The sequence below is a fragment of the Opisthocomus hoazin genome, chromosome 3 (assembly GCF_030867145.1).
Source record: "Opisthocomus hoazin isolate bOpiHoa1 chromosome 3, bOpiHoa1.hap1, whole genome shotgun sequence".
NCBI lineage: Eukaryota > Metazoa > Chordata > Aves > Opisthocomiformes > Opisthocomidae > Opisthocomus > Opisthocomus hoazin.
Genome location: NC_134416.1, coordinates 84,372,945 through 84,394,433, shown reverse-complemented (window position 1 = coordinate 84,394,433; position 21,489 = coordinate 84,372,945). Strand labels below are relative to the sequence as shown.

At 39.4% G+C, this 21,489-nt stretch overlaps 1 protein-coding gene across 6 annotated transcripts in view; it reads right to left on the bottom strand.

The window, feature by feature from the left end:
- KIF13A (kinesin family member 13A) overlaps positions 1–21,489 on the bottom strand; it is a 115,856-nt gene that overhangs the window by 67,785 nt on the left and 26,582 nt on the right. For all 6 annotated transcript variants that reach the window (XM_075416841.1, XM_075416842.1, XM_075416843.1 and 3 more), the window contains exon 3: positions 4,657–4,669. In XM_075416841.1, the coding sequence (XP_075272956.1) occupies positions 4,657–4,669 (13 nt within the window). The remainder of the gene's footprint in view (positions 1–4,656; positions 4,670–21,489) is intronic.

Here is a 21,489-nt window from a genome sequence, read left to right as displayed (position 1 = left end):
CAGAGCAAGAGCTAAGGTTCTATTAGCAGAAACACCAAATACCCTGTGAGACAAACCCTGAAGCAAGGAAGAAGATGGATCATTTACTTTTGGGAACGTGGAACATCTTGCATTCCTTGCTGTTGCAGAATTTCTATGCAACCTCATCTACAGATATATTGTAACCTAACTCTGCGCAGTCTGGTGCTGCAAATATTTCGACAGGATAAAACCAGGTAGCACAGTAACCTCACCTCCTTCCCTTCCTCCCAGCTTCACGCAAAACACATCACCTGGCCTGAGAGAAGAGTCAATACTGAGACAACACCACTTCGCCCGCAAGAGTGAAACGAGTTCTGGAATTCCCTTCTGAAGACAAAACAAACAAGCAAACCAACCCATAATAATAATCTAACAGGGCAGTCTGAGTTGCTTACTGCAGCACAAATAGAGAGACAACTCCACGCGTCAGGACGTCTCCCGCTGTGACTGAGTCGAAGATGCAGTTCTGCCACTGAACAGTAAGCGAAATGCAGCAGTTCCTTCACCTTATCTTCAGACCTCCGCATGTAAGTAGGGGGCATTTTAAGTGACTTCTGTGCAATTGTTGATCGTGCTTCAAATCTAAGCATAATGAACCCTGTCATCAATAAGATCGCTCTAACCCTTTTCCTCATTTTTACAGCCCAAGAACTACTGTTTCTCTTCTCACATTCCATTCCTACGCACATTTTCCTCATGGGACTTGGTAACAACACCAAATCTCTCTACGATCAAACAGCAAGCAGCTCAATTACAAAAGAAAACTCAATTGTAAGGATGCAAATCTACCAGACCCTCATTCTTCGCCCCTTGAAATTAAGTGTTACCCACAGTGGATGACACAGCCCACTTAAAAAGGTTACCCAGCTACACATGCTCATGTCAATACAGCAGTACTGTAGGCCAATTTAATCTATCGTCCTATGCATTTTCCCCTTGGTTGACATGGAAAATCATGACAGGATTATCCAGTGACTCCTAATTTAAACACTGATCTTGTAAAGAGAGACTTCACAAACTAAATATGTGCTTGCAGCCAAGTGTTTCTCATAGAAAAGCAACTGTTATTTGGATTTTTTCTTTAAAAAGGTAAAAACTGGTCAGACTGATTTTTAAAAGTTCCAAAAAATGATTATGCAATAGGAAGAGAAAAATTCCCTATCAAAATGAAACAAATGTCAATACAGGATTTTAGTAGGTTTTCATACTAAACATAGAAAGCCAGGACATGGACTTCTGCTATTTATAAAATCTTTTCTGGAAAATTGCCAAATCCTTCTAACAGAAGTAACAAGATTACTTTAAAAGAAGAGAACAAAAAAAAGGGCAAAAAAAGTGGAAACTGCTGGGGCATGCACAATCTCCAAAACATGCAGAACAGCTGCAGTAAAATTCCCTTCTCCATGAAAACAGGCAGGCAAAAACGTACAAATTTTTTTGATCCGTGATGACAGAACAGCAACCTTGAACATTCCAGCAACAATATTTTAAGGAAGCACACAACTAAAGCAGTTTTCAGGACAACTCAGACCTTTGGGAAATTCTTGCATTTGGAATCTGTTTAACAGATTAAGATATCAGGCATAGCAGTAACTATTAGAAACTGAATGAAAGACTTGTTCTGGTAACCACAAATTAAAAGAAGATATGAGGCTTTGATTCAGATTTCTTCAGCACCCACAGCAGTTAAAGGCAGCTGTTGGTTACTATTTTGCTAAGGAGGCAGCTAGAGGCTCTGGCTTCCACAGCAAAAGAAATAGTGATGCAAGTCCACAAATCCATCATGACAGTGAAAAATCTGGACCTTTCTCTCTCATTCACCTGTACCTGTTGCTTTAAAATGAGATCGACAATTTTAAACTGGAAGAGCCCCTGCGCCCGACTGCTACACAGCAGTAACTCCTCAGAAAAGACAGCCAAGGTGTACTCGGGTTTTAAACAGCCAAAACTATATTCTAGAGAACTTGATTTTGTTAAAGTCTCTAATGGCTTGAAGAATTAATAATTTTAAGGGTTTATGCATGCAAGTATACTTATGTGAACTACTTACAGGTAATGAGTACAATGTCCAATGTTAACTGCTTGCCAGATAAAGCCAAATGACATAATTAGTTTAGAAAGAAGTCTAATTTCACATTCATTATTAGACATTTTGAAGCCTAAGCCTTGGTATAGATTACACAAGACTTTGGGGCTTCCAGCATTTAGCAATACACTACCCAGGCTGAACATAATCCCTTACATACTGTCCATGTAGCTATGCAATGCTGTAAATGCACAGCTAACCTTTAACAGCCATTTCCACCTGACTGACAGATGGCAAATTCATCTTTTTTTTTTCCTCCACAGAAAAAAGTTACACTGGATAGGCGCAGATACCGCTCACGTGAATCTTAGTGAAGCAGTCAGTCTGACATGTAGAGTGACTTACAGAGCTACCTGGCTGCTAAAAAGAAAAGCAAGGGAGAACTGAGGAAGGTAAATTTTCATTCACCAGACAGCTGTTCCTACATCCCGATTACAACTGCTGCTGGAGGTAAGTGATACAGGAGGTACATTAGGAAATGGCAAACAAGATCTGCACCAGTAAGCTTAACGTACATGGAAGCCATTGAAGAACTGAAAAAGAAAGAAGTTGGTCATTGTATCAAAAACACAAGGTCTACCACAGGCCTAAAGAAGTCCAGACAGAAAATGTGAAGGCAGCCTAAGGCACAGCTCACAAATCTCAGCTCAGAACAACCGTTCTACCTTTATCACAAAATTTCACTAAAAGCTCAAGATTAGGAATATATTTAAACGCTATGTTTGAGGAAACAGCAGCACAGTCTAATATCCTTACATAACTTTTCCTACCACAGCTTCTGAGCTGCCAAGTTGAACTGGGATCACAATTCATCCACTGCTGATAATGAAGTAGCTCATCAACTTCCAATATTTATGAAATTTAATTCGTAAAAGAATCCTAATTTGAAGATTCTCAACTACATGCCTTACCCTGAAAACTATATTAATCAGAAAACATCGAAATCTCATATCATATCTTTATAAACTCACAAAGCCTATTTACACTGACGGTAAGAACCTTCTTCTGTCTCTAACTGATAAACATTTCACACAAGATACGGCATTATAGCTCAAGGATGTTAATGACCATCTAACTACACCTAGCAATAATGTGGCATATATGTACAAGCATGCAGTTATGTTTTTGTCAAAAAAATGCAAGGTCATAATTAAGCTTTTACCTAATGTCAATAACAACTTTATCTGCCTATAACTGAACATGAATGATGTACTACAGAAAATAAAGGCTCTTGTAAGAAAAGTTTTTGTGAAATTACAACAATTTAAAAAATTTAAAGAAACTAAAACCCAGGTCCATCATTTTAAAAAATTCAGTCGTTCAGGACAAAAAAAAAAAAAATCAGTATAGCATACCATTTTAAACTGTAATATCAGTGTTATCCATTTTCACCTGCTGTGACCTTAAATTACATATTTTTGTTTGGGTTTTTTTTAAACACGGTTATTTCAATTCATGTTAAAATAGAGTTTGTTCCATTTTTCCCTGCCTATTTGGAATAATACACATCACTTTCTGAGAAGTTGTTGTCTTCTAACACTTAAAAAAATTCACCAGAACAACAGATAGATATTTAAATTTTTTTTACCTACGTATGCACACACACGTAAAATAGCTTTGAGCAATAAAGTCAATAGATATCTTTAAAAGACAGATATTTATATCATTCTGCATCCTGATTTCTATTCCCAGAAGGCCTACAGAATGCTCTGCTACACCTGCAGAAGTCACACCCAACTTGCATACACTCTTTCTTGAGGATCTACAAATCAAAGAGAACATTGTAAAATAAAACCTCAGAGCTAATTACAGCTTTCTGCTGTAGAGTACCATCCAACAGAAACAAAGGATAAAATTATCATTAAATTGTTGAAGCAAAATACTAATGGAGTTTTGTGTGTGCTGACAAGACATAGTTCACACAGTCCTTTTGCCTTATAGTTGCTATCAGCCCTGTCCTGATACTGCATTTGTCATCCCAGTGAGGCTCCTTTCTCTATCCCAACAGATACATAACACTCCTTCTCCCGCCCTTCCCCTGTATTAAAAGCAACACAGGGAATCTTTTCAAGGCAATTTCCCGTGCGCTTTGGCCACTTTTACAGAAATTATTGTTTCCTGAATATCATCAGTTACAAACAAGAACAGTTTATTTCTTACTAGATGTATTTTGCCACCTTTTAAAAACAATATTTTAACTTTTAAGCAGAATTATATGCAATGAAATGTTTTACACACAATTCTTATTTACTCTCTCAAATATTTTAATGAATGCATTAAAATCATGGCTTGTCCCGGTCACAGCTTTAACAAGTCATGTGCCTTGCCTGCATGTCAGCTGAACTAAAATGTATTCTCTGGAATTACGAAGCCTTTAACTTGGAAGTACAAGGAATACAGAAGTATGAGGAACAGTTTTTGTTCTTTTTTTAACGTATTTTCCTTTATCAAAGCTGCGCTGATCACATACTATGGGAACACACCCAACATTTCTGCATTGCTCAACATTTTCAAGCAGGTACAAACGCAAAAAGAGACAAAATACTTACCTTAGGTGGTTTTCTAGATGATCAGCAAAAAAAATCCATGATGAAGAGAAGTACAAATACATGATTCACATAAAGGGAAAGGAGCAAAGAAAAAGAAAAGAAACAAAGTCAGTGTACATCATTACTATAATCTGAACTTTTCAGTAATCTACAATGTATTTAAGAATAATTAGGTCAGAAAATATTTATACAATACACTACAGATTTTTAACCAGCAGGTAATTAGTAATACAGCCACCCGTTAAAAAGAAAGGAAAATGTCGGATTCCTTATAGGTATAAAAATCTGACAGCAGTCTAACAGTGGTAGTCCAAACACAGCCCCTCTTTTGTGGCAAACAACCTGAACCCGCAAACCAGCAGACCAAGGTGCCAGGGTGAAACCCCACTGACTTCAGCAGTGCTACACGTTCCAGACCAAGGTAAGAGTCAAACAAATGTTTCTGATGGAGATTATAGAAGTGTGAAGAAAAATAAGCCTGTGTTTTCCCTAGCCACGGAAAGCCTACACAGAGCATAGGAAGCCAACACAAAAACACCATTACGCTTCACACAACTCCGACGAGTGCTGTCAGAAATAAAGCAGAGACCACAAACCCCCAAACCTAAAGACACCAGCTCAGAGTACTTCCACTTGTCCTTAAATGCTTCTATGCTTATGCTGGCAGCCATATGGCCACATAGTAAATTAAATCAGTTTGGGGTTTTTGTTTAGTGAGATTGGTTTCAAGTGAAATCGCTGCCCTGCCTCACTGTGCAGCCCCTGTGCTCTCAAATGTCAGTAACAGAGCCTGAAAAATATTGTCACAGATCAAAGTATGAATGTCAGTGACCACAGAGCCCACTGAACTTCTGAACTTCCTCCTGCTTTTGTCCTTGAGCCACCATGAGTTTAATAAAATACAATTTCTAGAAAGCTTTGTGCTAATGCAAACAGGTTTTTTTCTCCCCCATTGTCTCTTGCTAAAATCAAACCCATAATGCTTCTCACATTTGCTAACAGAATTAATTCACAAAATGTCAGTTCTAATGTTCTACACTAGTACATGAATAGGAAGTTCAAGGGGCAACGGGCACAAACTGAAGCATAGGAAGTTCCGTCTGAACATGAGGAAGAATTTCTTCACTCTGAGGGTGACGGAGCACTGGAACAGGCTGCCCAGGGAGGTTGTGGAGTCTCCTTCTCTGGAGGTGTTCAAGACCTGCCTGGACAAGGTCCTGTGCAGCCTGCTGTAGGTGACCCTGCTTCGGCACAGGGATTGGACTAGATGACCCACAGGGATTGGACTAGATGACCCACAGAGGTCCCTTCCAACCCTACCATTCTGTGATTCTGTGAAGTCTTCCCGACTGCACCCAGGTTTTCCCTCTACCACCCACACACTGCTTGCGACAGCACACGATGAGAGGAGTGCACCTTGCTAGTAGCTTAACAGCAGCAAATGTTGTTTTTTTTATAACTGCCTACACTATTTCACAGGAGTCTCCCTTTGTCATATAAAAAGTTGGCAAACTGGCATACATAAGTATTCTGACTAGAAAACTAGTCCCATGCAATAGGAATCAACAGAAAACACTCTTGCACTACGAGCATCCAGAAGTACACAACGCTCTCATCTTAAAGTCTCAGTCATTTTCAGGACCAGACCTGACCTGGTTTTTGTCCCTTAGCCAGTGTTGTCAGCATTCCCAACCAAATGCCACTTCTACCAGAAGGAAAAACATCTTATACATCAAAACACTTGAAAAAATTGCTTGTTCTCCCCACTCCACATAATGGAGCTTCCTCACCCCACCCACACCCAGTCAAGAATGTCATCTTCAGTAGGGACAAGGTATGTTTAAAAATGAGAACGTAGGTGTAAAAGCAAGTACTCCACACTGAAGACGACAGAGGAACAAGGCATCTTTGAAAAACAGGTCTCAGATTCTTTGGAACAACACCCACACAGTCCAATTCAACTCCAATTCGGCTGTGCTAAGAAGCCAAGTAGGTCACAATTCTACTATAATTATTCCACATTTTTAAAAGTATTTGGTGGATTCTTAACCTTTCTCACAATTAGTTAATGAAGACGAAGCATTCATAACCAGCTACATTAAGTAACCACACATAGTTTCTACAGCAGATGATGAGTGAACCACATCACATTGCAGTTTGCTCTTCTAAGCGGACAACACCAGAAATCATCATCTAAGACACTGAGTCTGAAATACCTTTTTGCTCTTGCCACATGTGCAACCACAGCAAATTCATCATACTCACTGTTTTCTCAAATACATAATCATGTGTTTACATGTAGTGGCTACCTAGTCATCAGTGTACTCCTCAGGATCACCGGTCAAAAGAATTATTACAAGCAACTACCAATATACTGGAAAAGGGAGAGAAGTCTTCAGGTTTTTATATGATGAGTTGAAAAAAGTCTTCCTTCTTTCCTCTGCAAGGATAAAGATCAAATTCAAAAGATCATCCTGATAAATAAAAAGTATATTTTTTTACATTTATTTTTGAGCTCCCTTTAACAGCATTTGATAGCCACAGTCTCCAAAATTCGGTTTCCACATATTCCTCACATGCAGTTTATTCTGTTGAGAATTCTGCAGTACTAGGAAATTAATGAGTTCTTTCTACAAGTCTACAGCCTCTTCCCAGATATCTCAAGTCACAACAGGTTATCGAACTTCTTATGTTTTTATGCATATGCAAGGGAGGTAACTTTGCACTCCTCCCCTCTTCACTTTCAGCACATGATCTCTTCTCTCACTACCGCTCCAGCATCTCTGGAATCTAAAGACCAGCTGTTCAAAACAAATATTACAGTATCTTCTGAGTGTTTTTAAATTGCTGGGTTTTTTTTTAAATCAGGATGCTTTGCAACTCAGGCTGAGAATATCACCAGCAGTGTGTGCTTGCCTCCCTCAAAGGCAGAGTGCAAGGGAATAACCAGTGGTAGGACCACCATAACGACTGCACCTTGCACCTCCATCAAACTGTGTTGTTTGTTTAACCATATGTACAAGGCTTTCAGAGTGGCTGCAGCAGAGACAGCAGACACTCAGCACTCTTAACTGCAAGCAATGTAAATTATGTAGAAGCAAAGAGATGATGTTTCTCCTACCCTTCACAATAAGATCATGCAGCTCTAGGACTCTTCGTTGTCTCACGGTTTAACACTGCAGGCTGTTACTCGCAGGCTTGATACCAAGCATCTTAAAAAGCCTGCCTATATATTATTAATGGACACTGCATTACTTAAGAAAAGTACTTATCTAGATAAAGATCGTAGTTTGTCACACTAACAGTTTCAGATGATCAGGTACTCCAAACTACTGGTATTACACCATTTTCTCTACAAAGAGCATAGAAAACCGACATTTACTTGCCCATTTCCCCCTTCCATTTTCTAAATACAGAAACAGATCAGAGGAAATGGCAGGGGCAATGCCCTGAAGGGGAACAGTGCCCTACCTTTGTGCTTGGCTGAGGCACCTCCTGCAGAGCTCACTAATGAAGCTGGCATCACAATTTGATGCTAGGATTCCTGGAAGAGTTACTTTACATACTGTATGAGCACACATGCATACACAAAGATAGATAATTAGTTATTTTATATTCTTGCATAAGGTAGGCAGCACAAGCCCTGTATCTGTTTAATCCTCCTACCCGGCAAGTGTCTGTTCCTATAGACAAAATAATCCTTTGAAGAACAGCAAGAGAAAAATATCTTAACAAGTAATTTGAGCAAGTGCCTACATAATAAGGTAGTAGCTGATCATAATCAGAAGCACCACCAGAAACAGATGCATACTGTTGATGCCGTGAAAAACCGGAATTGAAGACTCAATAGTCGGCAGACTATTAGGCAGGTATTCTTTATTGCGGCACCGGGCACACAGGGGATCTCTCCTCCAAACGTGTGCACCGAAAGGACACACTTACTAGGTATTTATGCTATGTTAACGTACACATTCATTACACCTGCAAGAAATGCTTATCATAGTTTTACTGAGAACTCATTAGTATATGGTAATGTCCGTCGCGCATGTTTGTTTGGCGTCTCTCGGTGATCAGCGGAGTCTTCAGATTATCCTGCAGCCTCTTTCTCTCTGTAGTTTGCACACCTGTTCTCCCAAGGCCCAGGCGCCTAAAGGGATTATTCAGGAGTCCCTTCTCTTGCAACCGTCCCAATTATTCACAGAGAACCAAGACTCATTTTGGTTGTGCAATGATTCTGACACTTGAAGTGATTACATCCCCTACATGTTACATTTGTTACATGTACAGTTATCACTGTAAAAATACATTGCTCTCATGCTTTATGGAAACACTGTACCAAGAAGCTGTGCTACTCACTGCAAACCTACCACATGCAAAGAGAGAAAAGTCAGACGCTGAAATCAGAATGACAAATACTGTAGTGCAAGTTAAACAAAATAGACATTACAGTAGCAGAGTGACTTCCATGACAAAAGAAACCTAGAAAATGCCTGGATATTTCACCATAACAGGGTTCAATTCCAAGAACTTAAGTTCATTCACTACAGCAGTGATGAACTACCAGAAAAAAAAAAGGCACCACAGGTTATGAAACCAACACAAGCTCATTAAAATAAGAGAAAGCATTATATTCTGACATTTAAAAGATGGAGAACAAAAAGTGGTAACAGCCCTGGAACACCCCTAGTTCCTAACTTACATTCACTCCCAAGTTCTGAGTATTTTTACTGCCCAAGGCATTTTTATTCCAATGCCAGCAATTTACTCACATGAAGTTCAAGAGGTTCTAATTAGACAGAAGCCTTGGTGTTCATGTAAAAACAACTTATACCAAGAGCCTGAAAAAGGGCTGATACCTGTCCTACGTGCAACAGCACACCACTATGCAAACAGCAATCGGCTTAGTACAGTCACTACCCATGAGCAGAAAGATTAATCTACCATTTTAACAGAAAGTTCAGTAGAAAAAGTTCTCTGTATACTCTCCCACATAAAATAAGCTTTTTTAAAAAAAAGAAAAATCCCATTTCAGTTAATTTGCTTAGTTTCACCAAAAAGGCACAAAATGACTAAAATTGCCATTCTGCTCTGCGATAAGAGCTCTAACTCAATCTTGTCTGCTGAGACCCTGTCCAGAATCGACCACACTACATAATCTATTTTCCACAAGTACTCCCATTGTACTCATCCAAAGCTTATCCAAGACTCTAGTTACTTAAATAAAAACCTGCTACACCTATCAGAAGTATAGCATAACCACAATCGTAAGTACATCAAGCTTGTTCTCATCAACATCCAACTAACCTCACAAGAAAACAGCAAAGGAATGTAATTCTACATAATGATTCCTACTAGTGGCAGTTAGTTCACCAAGTAGTCCTGACCCTTTCAAAACCGATTCTTTTTCCCTCCTTTTCAATAAAATTGAACGTGAAAGAATCTAAACAAGGAGATTTTTACTAACTAATCAGGTTCAGAGGGATGAGGAAAAGGAAGGAAAAAAGAACACGATCTCAGAACCCAAGATGTGTTAGCTCTGAAGACTAGTCTCAAACAAGTGATTCTCATCTGGAACACAATGAAACCTCTGTCAGGGCAAACAAAGTATACTTCTGGAAAGTATGTGGAAACATATGCTAGAAGTGTTAATAAAATTACCATGGCATTTATTAGGCACACTTTGTTGTTATTCTGCGGCATGTATTACTAGTGCTCTCGAGGAGTAAAACATCCCACGCATTAACTGGTATTCCAACTTTATGTGCACACTCTTGCGACTCTCATACCCAACCTACCAGTCACCTGCATTAGCTGCTCCCAGCTACCAACTACCTCCTGTCTCCAACACCAATGGAAAACATTCGCTCTCAACGCTCCTTAGAAGTTCCTTCAGAAATGCTGCTGTAAGAACCATCAAAACAGTAGGCTGCACTGAAGATACACCCCTTCTGCAGGCACTGCTGAAAGGTACCTGGAAAATACACTCCTCTGTCACTGTACACAGTATTTACTGCAAGAGACCACCTTCAAAGGCATGAGAAGGAGGTCTGCCAAGCAATGCAGCATTTCATAAATTACATTCCACTCTGCTAGTCTGCCTGTTCAAAACTCAAGCGCTACAATTTGCTATAAAGAGATTCACAGCAATTAGCAGATCTGTTGATGAGGATCAAGACAGAAGATCTCTAGTCAGTGGAAAGACTATGTACTGGAAAGAACTAAACTGTAGGTGTTAACTGAGTAACTGGATCTAAACCCTGATTGTAACACCATACTTTCCCCAATAAAGGGAAAAAAAAGAAAAAAAAAAGAAATCACTCTTTTTGCTGGGAGGTAAGCATATTGTTTCTTATTCAATCAGGACAAAGATACAGTCGAGAAGGTTCTGAAGATACGCATGCAACAGTCCTCACCACATGTTCAGGCTGGACAATGGACAAGAACCCCCAAGTCTCCCTGTCACATTCCTTTACGACAACTGTGAAAGTGATCATAGAAATTTCATCTACTTTCTGTTACTAATGAGATTTCAAGAGAGATGCTAATTGGGCATGACACTGCATCCTTTCCCACAGCTCTGCAAATGTTTGTGAGCATTCTTTAAATGTAACTATAGTATGATAAAGTTGCCTGAGACTAAGCAAAATTCACAAATCACTATTTTCTTTTCATCCTAGCATGTGTTTTTAGTGACACGAATATTAAATGAACTGATCAGAAAGAAAATACTGTTCATTAATTTATATTCAGAATTAACTTTCCCCAGGTTTGACAACAATACACATTAGCATAGCAATTTCCATCACTTCATTAAAAAGGTTTTGCAGAAGAAAGTCTGTCTCAGGTGGATGCAACACCAGCTGTTTTGGTGACTTTGAGATTACAGTATTTGCTTTAACAGATAGTGTTCATAACTGCTACTATTTGCCAGAAAGTGGACACTATGCAGAGATAGATTATGATGATTCATGGGATAAAAAAGGTTTATTGTGTGGAACAATATACCAAGAATGTAAACTCAAATCAACTCTACATAAATAGACAAAGTGAATAAAGTCTCCTGAGCTGCTGCATGACCAACAGCTAGAAGTACTGAGGAGACTTTATTCTTGTATAACACTCGTACAAGTGAGATCTCTAGAGATCTCTTCACTGGTCTCTACCAAGCCTAGGCACTATTCTATTTAGCTCTAGCAACCTAGCATACCACGAAATGAACCACAAAGCCTACCCAAAGTCTAGAGAAATTCATCACAGTGTGTGCTCCAAGTTTATCAGTTAACAAAAATGAACAACTGCCAAGGCAGCTAACGATCTTCGCAAAGAGAAGACATCAAGCACCAAGTTACTGAACCTAGCAGGGGAAGGCACAACCTGAACTCATTTCTAGGATCTGAGGATAGTTTCCAGCAGAGAAGGATGGCAACTGCAATGGCACTCACAGATTTTTCCATCTGAGGGCTTCAGACAGAGGTTAGCTGCCTTTCTGGTAGATACGAGAGTGCTCAGTGTGCTGCTGGGCTGAGTAACTTGTCAGAGAACACATCGTATACAACAGGAGAGGCAAGATCAACAAAATCTAACAGGCTCCTCCGCTTCCCCAGCAAGCTGTGAATTTGTGACACTTATATAAATGTTCTTTCGAGCCACAAACTTTTTTTTTTTTTTTAACAGCAAAGCTTGCAGGCAAGACCTCTCTAGCAGGCATTATATTATACATGTAATAATAACATGCACTTGGTAGTAATGACAACCACCCCTGCGCCACATGCCATATGGTAACGCATAAATGACAGAAGCAACAAACGCTCCAGAATTCTATGCAACCACTACAACTAGCACTATGGAAAAATAAACAAGACCCCTAAATTTTCCTGGACTGAAAAATGAAGTACACCCCGCTTATGTACAACAAAATAGGAACTATTTAGACCTGTAGCAACAATAATAGTAACATCTTTGCAGGACTAAAAAAACTCAAGGATATTCTTATGACTGGAATATATGGCCTTAACAGATCAGAGATTAAAACACCCAAATGATATTTGAATCCAATATTAAGCACAGTACTTTTCTATGTCTGATGGAATCTTAAGTGTTTAATTCATCTTCTTAAGGAAGCCCAGCTTTATATGCTGGAGGATAACAGAAACAGGAAAAAAAAAATATTAAAAGTTAAAAATTAGGGGCTGGAGCATTTTTCCTGAAAAGAGAGGCTGAGAGAGCTGGCACTGTTCAGCCTGGAGAAGAGGAGCTCAAGGGGGATCCCATCCATGTATATGAACACCTCAAGGGAGGGTGCAAAGAGGATGGAGCCAGGCTGTTTTCAGTGATGCTTGGTGACATGACCAGAGCCAACGGGCACACACTGAAACACGGGAGGTTCCGTCTGAAGACTAGGAAAAACACTTTGTCACTGTGAGAGTGACCAAGCACTGGCACAGGTTTGCCAGAGAGTAGTGAAGTCTCCATCCTTGAAGGTATTCAAAAGCCATCAGGGACATGGTCCTGCGCAACTGGCTCTAGGTGGCCCTGCTTGAGCAAGGGGGTGGACCAGTGGACCTCCTGTTGTCCCTGCCAACCTCAACCCTTTTGTGAAAAATGTTAAAATCAATTTTTTAAAGATACTGTGGCATGGAGTAGTGGCATGAACACTAGCATAAGAGACAATCTGCCAGGTTTGTGATTCAGGAATTTGGAACCATTACTATTATCCCAGACTTGCATCAACTAAAAAAAGGCAACAAAAACCACCTCTAAAAATCATTAGATGATGTGCTCCCTACACCAATCCATATATCTCGGTTTCATAGAGAGAAATTTTCAACATGAAATAAAAATGTGTGGTAGCTCAGCAACCTTCAGTGGGGTTTCACACCTGTTTTTTTATGCCTGAAATTTCTTCACATGTCCAGAAAAGACACAGCCAGTCTGCTGTGAAGAATTTTATTCACTGTGCCCATCAAGTGATGTTATCAGGCAAGGACTGACATCCAGGTTTTACCTCTTGATTTTCAGTGAATTAGCTTGAACACTACTACTTTAACATCACAGCAGCAGTTTTTAGTTTGCTCTGGCAGATAAAGGGGCTTTAATTTAATCTGTTTTCTTTAGTTCTAAGCAGATGGTCACAGTCATTTACTACGAAAGTGATGGTTCTGTACAGCTCCAGTACAAATGAAATACTTAAATACAAACTCTGAGAGAAAACTCTGTAAGAGCCAGAAGGCATAAGGTACAAATTCAAGTAATTATTCGCAGAAAAAAAGTCTGCATGTGCAAGTCAGAAATATAAATGGTTAAAACAGACAAAGCTGATTTACTACTGACTTTATGTACAGACTCTGCCCATAAAGTTAAGGGATGACAGATACAGCTTTAAAGTACCTCGGTGGAGAATGAGTTCACAGCTACATACAAGCAATTGTAGTGTATGATTCAAATTCAGAAGAGTTTATAATTATTTGTTTTGTTACAACAGACTTTATGTTTACAATACATACCAAACAGTTGGCCTCTGTCCCATAAAAACTGTGATTTTTTTTTAAACAAACAGCAATGCTATAGTGTAAGTCAAAAGTAAAATTCCAGATAAAGTATTGCAAGCAGTTCTCAACATCAGAAATGCAGATTTCAAAGAGTAAACGTAGATGCCTGAATCACAGGATCACAAGCACAGACAGAATGCAGTTTTAGTGAGGATTACAGGACAGCATAAGAGAAACAGAAGTCATCTCAAACTTCTTGGATCTTGATGGTTTTTAAGAAAGTCTAGAAAGAGGTCACTATTATTATAGTCCACAAGTCATTAATGTGATCAAAGAATTACATGAGAACTGAAATTGATTTTCAGTAGTTCCTGAAAAGACAGAAACAAACAAAAAAAATGAGTTATGCCTACTCTTACAGTTAAAAAGTGAGATCACATCTGTCATTATACATTAACTGGCTGGATAAAGCAATAAAACAGAGTAATGATCTCCAAGTCATATAGTCTACAGCTATCGTAAGTAACAACACTGTAAAGGCTTTTGAGATGGAGTCTAAACAATTCAAAGTCAGTTATGTTATTCTGCCTCATGGAAGGCTATTCATTTTTCTGCTGTCCAGAGAGCTTTCCCCATTTGTGATATTGAAGAAATTTAATCTCTATTTATTTGTTCTTGTACCGACACTGTCCTGTAATTTAACGCTTCAATCTAACACAGCTTTCTACATACGCCCCCATCTGTCACGCTTCCCTCCTAGCTCTAAGTACACTTTCAGGTAGGTTAAACAGTCCTCTAGACATCTTAACTTCAAATCAGTTTGAATTTGTATTTCTTAAAACACAGCAAATCTGAAACGTAGAGAATATTCCAGAAGAGGTCCTACCAAGCATTTTCTAGAATAGCATAGTTCCTATGTTGTGTTTATACTGCACTGCTCATGAAGTAACATTTTTATTTAAACAGTTTGGAAAATATGAACATTCTTGAAAACAAACATATTTAGAAAGCATAACTCTTTAGCCTTTGCTATACTCCTACAGCACTTGTGAAGAACCATTGCCTAGGGCTTCTGTGGATTGCAAAAGGAACAATTCTGACGAATTTCAGTTTGCATTAGAGGTCAGAAACAAAAAAGGAGGCAAGAATCATAGCAGTCACTTCATTTTTCAAAGCTGAAGAACTAATTTAGCTAGCAAGTTCTTTCTGAGAATGTCTCAGAAACAGAGAAAGGAAAACCTTGAAAGCGGAAATTGTATCTTTGGTCATGCTGCAGGTGAAGTACTTTTATCTCTGTAGGGATGGGGGAGGAGGAAGAACAGGGAGGGTTTCAAGCGTGCTGGCTAGGTTTCAGGTCTGAGGCAGAATGAATGAGCTACAGACTAACAGACACCGGCAACAGTTGCCCTAAGAATAAACTCACTGTAACTGTTCAAGAGGCAAAACCAGCTTAAGAAGTTTCTGCTCTTCTCCAGCAACTTGTTCCCAGCTCCCTGCCACAGTCTGTCACATTCAGCTGTGCCTCTGCCAGCTAAACTTGGGGTTCAGAGTGTTGGGGGGAGCATTAGTTTGCTTTGCCATTCTTTAGTTTAAAGATTACCTTCATCAATTTAATTTACAGAACCAGAAACCAGCTGTACCAATGCTGGGAATGTGCCCAGTAAATGTCAAGAGGCAGATGGGAGCATGCACCCAGGGAGACAGAGATGAAGTTGAACACCACTGCTAGGCCACTGGCGTATCACCAAAGGGGCAGGTCCTGCCTCTGAGGGCCATCAGATCCTTCAGTCAAGCCACCTGACAATGCAGCAGAAAATTCGGCAGCAGCAGGACGCAGGAGCTCTCACCAGCCACAAGCAGTGAGAAACTTCAGACAGAATTAACTGGTACATTTGAGCTTAACGGCCTATTTTCTTCCGTATTAATTTACCTAACCATTTTTTAATCACATGGACTTTTAAAAGTGACACCACCCTGTGCCAAAGTCCATAGTTTAATTATGGGCTTATCTTTGTATTTGTTCTGAACCCACCTCCTGATAATTTCAGGTGAAGTCCCACAGTTCCTGTAAGATAACAGGTTGTATTCCTCCTGCTGTTCAGGGATGTACAGATCTCTAACCATATCTCTTTCCACTCCCCAACTGCCGCCTTCTAGGCTGAAGACTTCTCACTCACTTACAGGTTCTGCACTTAAAAGTCGTCTGTAAGCAGCTCACCACCCTGCCTGCCATTGTCTACTTTTTCCTAGTTCCAGCACACTTTTTTGAGACAGGACAGAATAAAACACAGCAGTCAAGATGACTCTGCAGCTGCTCAGAGACATGAAGCTTCCTCCCTCACCCCCTGCTCTTCCCCAGCCCACGTCCCCAGCAGGTCATAACGGTCCCTTGCCATTTTTCGCCCATTTGCTGAGCACTAAGCTGATGTTTCCCTTGAACAAGCATAACTCCAAGACGATTCTCCTGAGAACAGCGAGTCCAGAAGCCACAGCCACGCACATCAGGTCAGAAGAGTTTCACGTTTCACAGCAAGTTTCATGTTCCCTTTTATCAGCCAGCCACGACCCACCTGAAGGTCCTCCCACAACTTTCTGTGGCTGCCACACTCTAACAAGAGCAGCAGCAGCAGCATAGTGCTGCCAAGGTATTCTGTCACACCTCCACTTCATTTACAGAAGACACCACATCAGACCAAGCAGAGACCTCTTGAGGACTCTGCACGAGATGTGCAGGGGTTGAGGGAAGAATATTTTAGTAGGAGACATGGCTCGTCCCTACCAAGCCTGGGATTTTTACTGACCAAGAGAAATCAAATGTCACAGTCCGTGGGTTGTCACCGGCTTCTTGTCCTTCAAAACGCTTGAAGCACAAGTATCAGTGCCTTGTTAGCTTAAAATAACTCACTAGAACCTGTAAAATTATCCTGAATCTTGAATATTCCACAAGTCTTTTTACAAGGAGGCTAAGACAACTTGCAGAAAGAGCATGCCCCTTCCAATGGGAACAAAATCAAGAGCGAGACCTTAGCTAAACTATCCACCCAACACCATTCACGCAGGAATTGCTGAAAAAGCATTGCAGAAAATACTGACTCTTAAAAATGCTATTGATACTTTTGCTAGACACTAGTTTTTTAAACTAAATTAACCGTGTCGGTAAGTTAATTGCAAAAGCCCTTGATCAGCTTTCACCAGTTATCTGAAATGATGACGCAATTACTAACACACCGCTTACCATTGTTTCAGAAGAAAAAGCTGCAGATTCAAAAAAGGTGATACAAAAGTCCAAAACCAAAAATTACAGTACTGAGTTGTGAAATACAGCAAAAATATCTTTCTACCTTAGCACTTGTTTGCACAACAAAATCTAAAGCTTGGGACATGAAGCAATATTCATTACTTTTTTTTTTTAATGTTGCAAACAGATTTGTTGCACCATCCAGTTCAAAAGATGCATCCAAGAATTAACATTCCAGGAAAAAGGCAAGGCTAGAGACAGTATTTTTGCTCCATAATCTAGAGGACTAAAAATATTTGCTTTATTGTCAGTTGTCTTCTGAATAGGTTGCAATGGAAAATTCTACAAGCATCTTAGCTTTTGTATCCCTCACATTCTAAATACTCAGGATCAAGATAAATGTAACACACAAAAGCTTCCTTCAGATACAGACACAGCTTTCCATCTCCATTGCTATAGCATAATCTGAGTGGCTACATTTTGGGATTCCAATTCTTTCTACTTAATGTACCTTGTGCTATCTCCCACAAAATGCATGTTCTCTGCATGTCTTACTGAACAGATCTGTACCTACTCCTCTGTGCAACATCTGTAGCTAAGTAGCCAATGGAAAAGCCGAAAGCAATGATTTCATATTTAATGCATCTTTCCTACTATAAACCTCCTCTTTTTAGGCAATGGAATCTGCCCCAAACAGATACAATCAAAACTCCAAAGCTCAGTGTAACATCTCCTTTAGGCACACATCAGTTGTACAAAAATTACTGTCAAGATAAGCCAAAAATAAGTTAACAGCACAAAATAAGGATACATACAAATGGTAACCTTTTAATAGAAACCTAGCTTTTCCAAACGGCAATTTTTTAGCCTAATTGTGTAAAGATATTTAGAGTAAGTACTTCAGTTACTGTAAGAACAGTAACTCTTGACTCCTGGGCAGTTGGAAATTGAGATAATTTTTGTAGAGAACTGAAGGAAGCGTAAAAAATTTTCTAAATCCTCTCTCATACAAAAAATTCTCTGGAAGATAACATTGCATACATCAAATCAAATGCAACCCCAGCTCGTCAAACTGAAAAATCTTTACTACCATTCTACCTCCTTTAGGGGAAGAGAGGGAGGGAAAGCCTCCTTTGTACACTGAAATGTCTCATCAAATCCTCTCCTGACTTTGTTTTGTTAGTGGGATTCCACACAAATCCCCTTCTAAAATGAATTGATTCGTTATGCTTGACATAAAGAATAAATTATTCAACCTTCTGAGAACAGGAAGGCAAATGGAAGAGAAAGATTATTTTTTCCTTATAGAAGAAAATGACAATCAGTGGTCATTTCTCCACGTACCATAGTGGTTGATAGCAGAAGTGGGTAGTGCTCATTATCTCAAACTTCTACCCTGCAGTCAGAGCAGCAAAGGTCCCCGTGCCTTCCGCTGAAGGTGTCAAGGGCCGCAGATGCACCCACAGTCCCTCAGCTGAAGCCTCAACACAAGCATCTACAGTGGCAGCGCTGCAGACTTGTGTTCTGCAGAGGCAGAGCTCTCCCCAAGGTGTGCTGCTTCTGAGGATCACCTTTCTCTTCGTTAACAGAAGAGACATACGAAGAGCAACCATAAAACAGTCTCTTCAAAGTCTGCGTTGACAAGCAATGCCATCACAGCAGCATGATGCTGAGCAAACGGCAATGGAGCAGCAAGATGCCGCTCTGCACATCTGCAGTGGACAGAGAGCTTCACAAAGGTAAGTGTGAAAGACTGGGCCTAATTATAAAAAAAAGTCATTTTTTCAAGTATCACACTTGCTGTTGTCCTAAGACAATTGGTTCAGAGTTGTAACAATACACTGCTCCAAGAATAGCATGCATAAGATTCTACTCACAAACAGACGGAAAATACATCTTATGAGTAAAAGAGAATTTAGAAATAATATTAGTAAATGTGCATTTTAATTTCTTTTTAGTTCGGGTGAGCTTTAGAAGGTGCTTTTGGAGCTTTATAAAAACAACTAGAAGAGACCACAGGAGATTCCACAAAAACATTCAACTCCTCCTTCCCATCGTTTCTTACCGAGATTAATTTGGCAATAAAGACAAACTCTTTAATGCAGAAAGTAAGTGCTCAAGATCCAAAAGCTGACTGTTAAGATTTCTCAAAATTTAAACTAAGCTTAAGGCAGGCCAGGTTCATCTGCTTGTAAAACCCAGGTTTAAATGCACAAAAGTACCCTTTGCTATACATAGCTGCTTCTTCACCTTTTGCTGCACTGTAAATTAAGCTGGTGAAGTGACATTAGAGAATAAAACTGAAAGGTAGCGAGTAGGGAAAAGCAAGCAATTCAAACCATTCTAGAAAGCAGGGCGAAAAAATAACAGGATAGGTAGAAGTGAGACAGAAAAAATCCATTAAGCAGCTGACAAAAAAAAATTTGCTTTTCACGTTTCTGTCTTGACATATTTTATTACAACTACACATATAAGTGGTACTCTTTTCCTGTCAGCTCAATTATTTTCTGCTCCTCCTTTTCTCCTGTCCTCAGATGAAGGTTTTTGGGGGTTTCTTTGTTTTGTTTTTTTTTTAATCACTGTGCCGAAAAACTGGAGGAAACTTAAGCTAATAAAACCAAAGAGTATCTTGAAACAAAATATTGACATATTGCCAACATTAATTTTGGCCTGTATATTTAGCATGGTTTCAGTAACCCAACTCAAAACCATTTGTGCCTTGGACTTTTTGGACTGAACTCCACTGTACTAGAGTGACCTCACACACAAACTGCAACACTTAGGTTTCAGTTTTCTGTCTATTCTTTGACCATTTTTCCATGGATACTTTTCAGATCCTGTTTTAACTTCCATGTGTTTTAATATTTGTTGTAGCAACATGATAATGAAATATACCATCATTACAATCATTTAGTTCTTTCAAAAATACGAAGACAGCATTTATTCCACTTGCAGAGAAGGTACGTCCTTAACCTCCAAGCCAAGCTTTATGTTAAGCACTAGGTATATGGCTTGGAAATAGAACTGTATAATGGAAATACTGAGCAGCTCTTTGCCATAGCACTGCTGGCAATATAAATACACAAGATTACAAACAGTATCATCATGTGAGCATTCCAGGCTAGCCTATAAATAGCAATTCAGAAAGATCTGGCCTCTCGCAACAACGGTGCTTCAGTACAATGTGTATCTGCTAAAAATAGCAACTTAAATATGTTCAGCAACAGCATGCAATGGAAATGGGTCTGTCAATTTTGTGAATTAAATAGCTACTTGCCCCATCTCATGATAATTCACTAACTGATGATAATTCACAGGACTACTGTGATGCACTTCTGACTGAACAAATGCACACTTTGCACCTAACTGTTCTCAGCATTTGATTTATCCAGGAACATGCAGGTTCGCATTACTTTTCTTGAAAACAAAATCCTACTTCAGAGCTTCTTCAGAAACAGCGTGACTAAGAGGCTGTCTTCACATTGTGATCAGAATTTATGATTCAGAAATTAACTTAAGATTCCAGCAACAAAACCAACAGGACTCATGATATTATGCAAAGATTCTTAGAGATAAGATGCTAACCTACATCTACCTATGTAGATTACAAAAACACACATTCCAAGAAAATTATTGCTTTATACAAGAAAATACACTGTTTTGACTCTGTTAATTATTTTTCCAGAAAGAACAACTGAACAACAGATTCATATTAATGGTTACACCATGTACTTATACAATAGAGGGAGTGGACACATTCCTCAGGTAGCAGATCAGTAGTCCGCAAGGTTTCTGAAACAATCAGAACTTCCTGAGAGATAATGGAAAAGATAACTCATGTATTACTCAGGATGGGCTTACTCATTTTGCTTTGCCAAAAAAGGAAGGCGTTAGACACCATTAGGGAAGAAAATGACAATTTACTTGAAAGTATTAATGACTTCAAAGTTTATCAATGGCTGCAAATGTTGATTTTAGCAATTCATATGGATATAGCCAAACAAACAAAACCTGCTCCTGTGTCTCTGCAGCATGCCTCACCCCACTTACTTTCTATATGTCAGCGGCTTCTGTTACACTACACCACGCATCAGCTACTGCATTTAC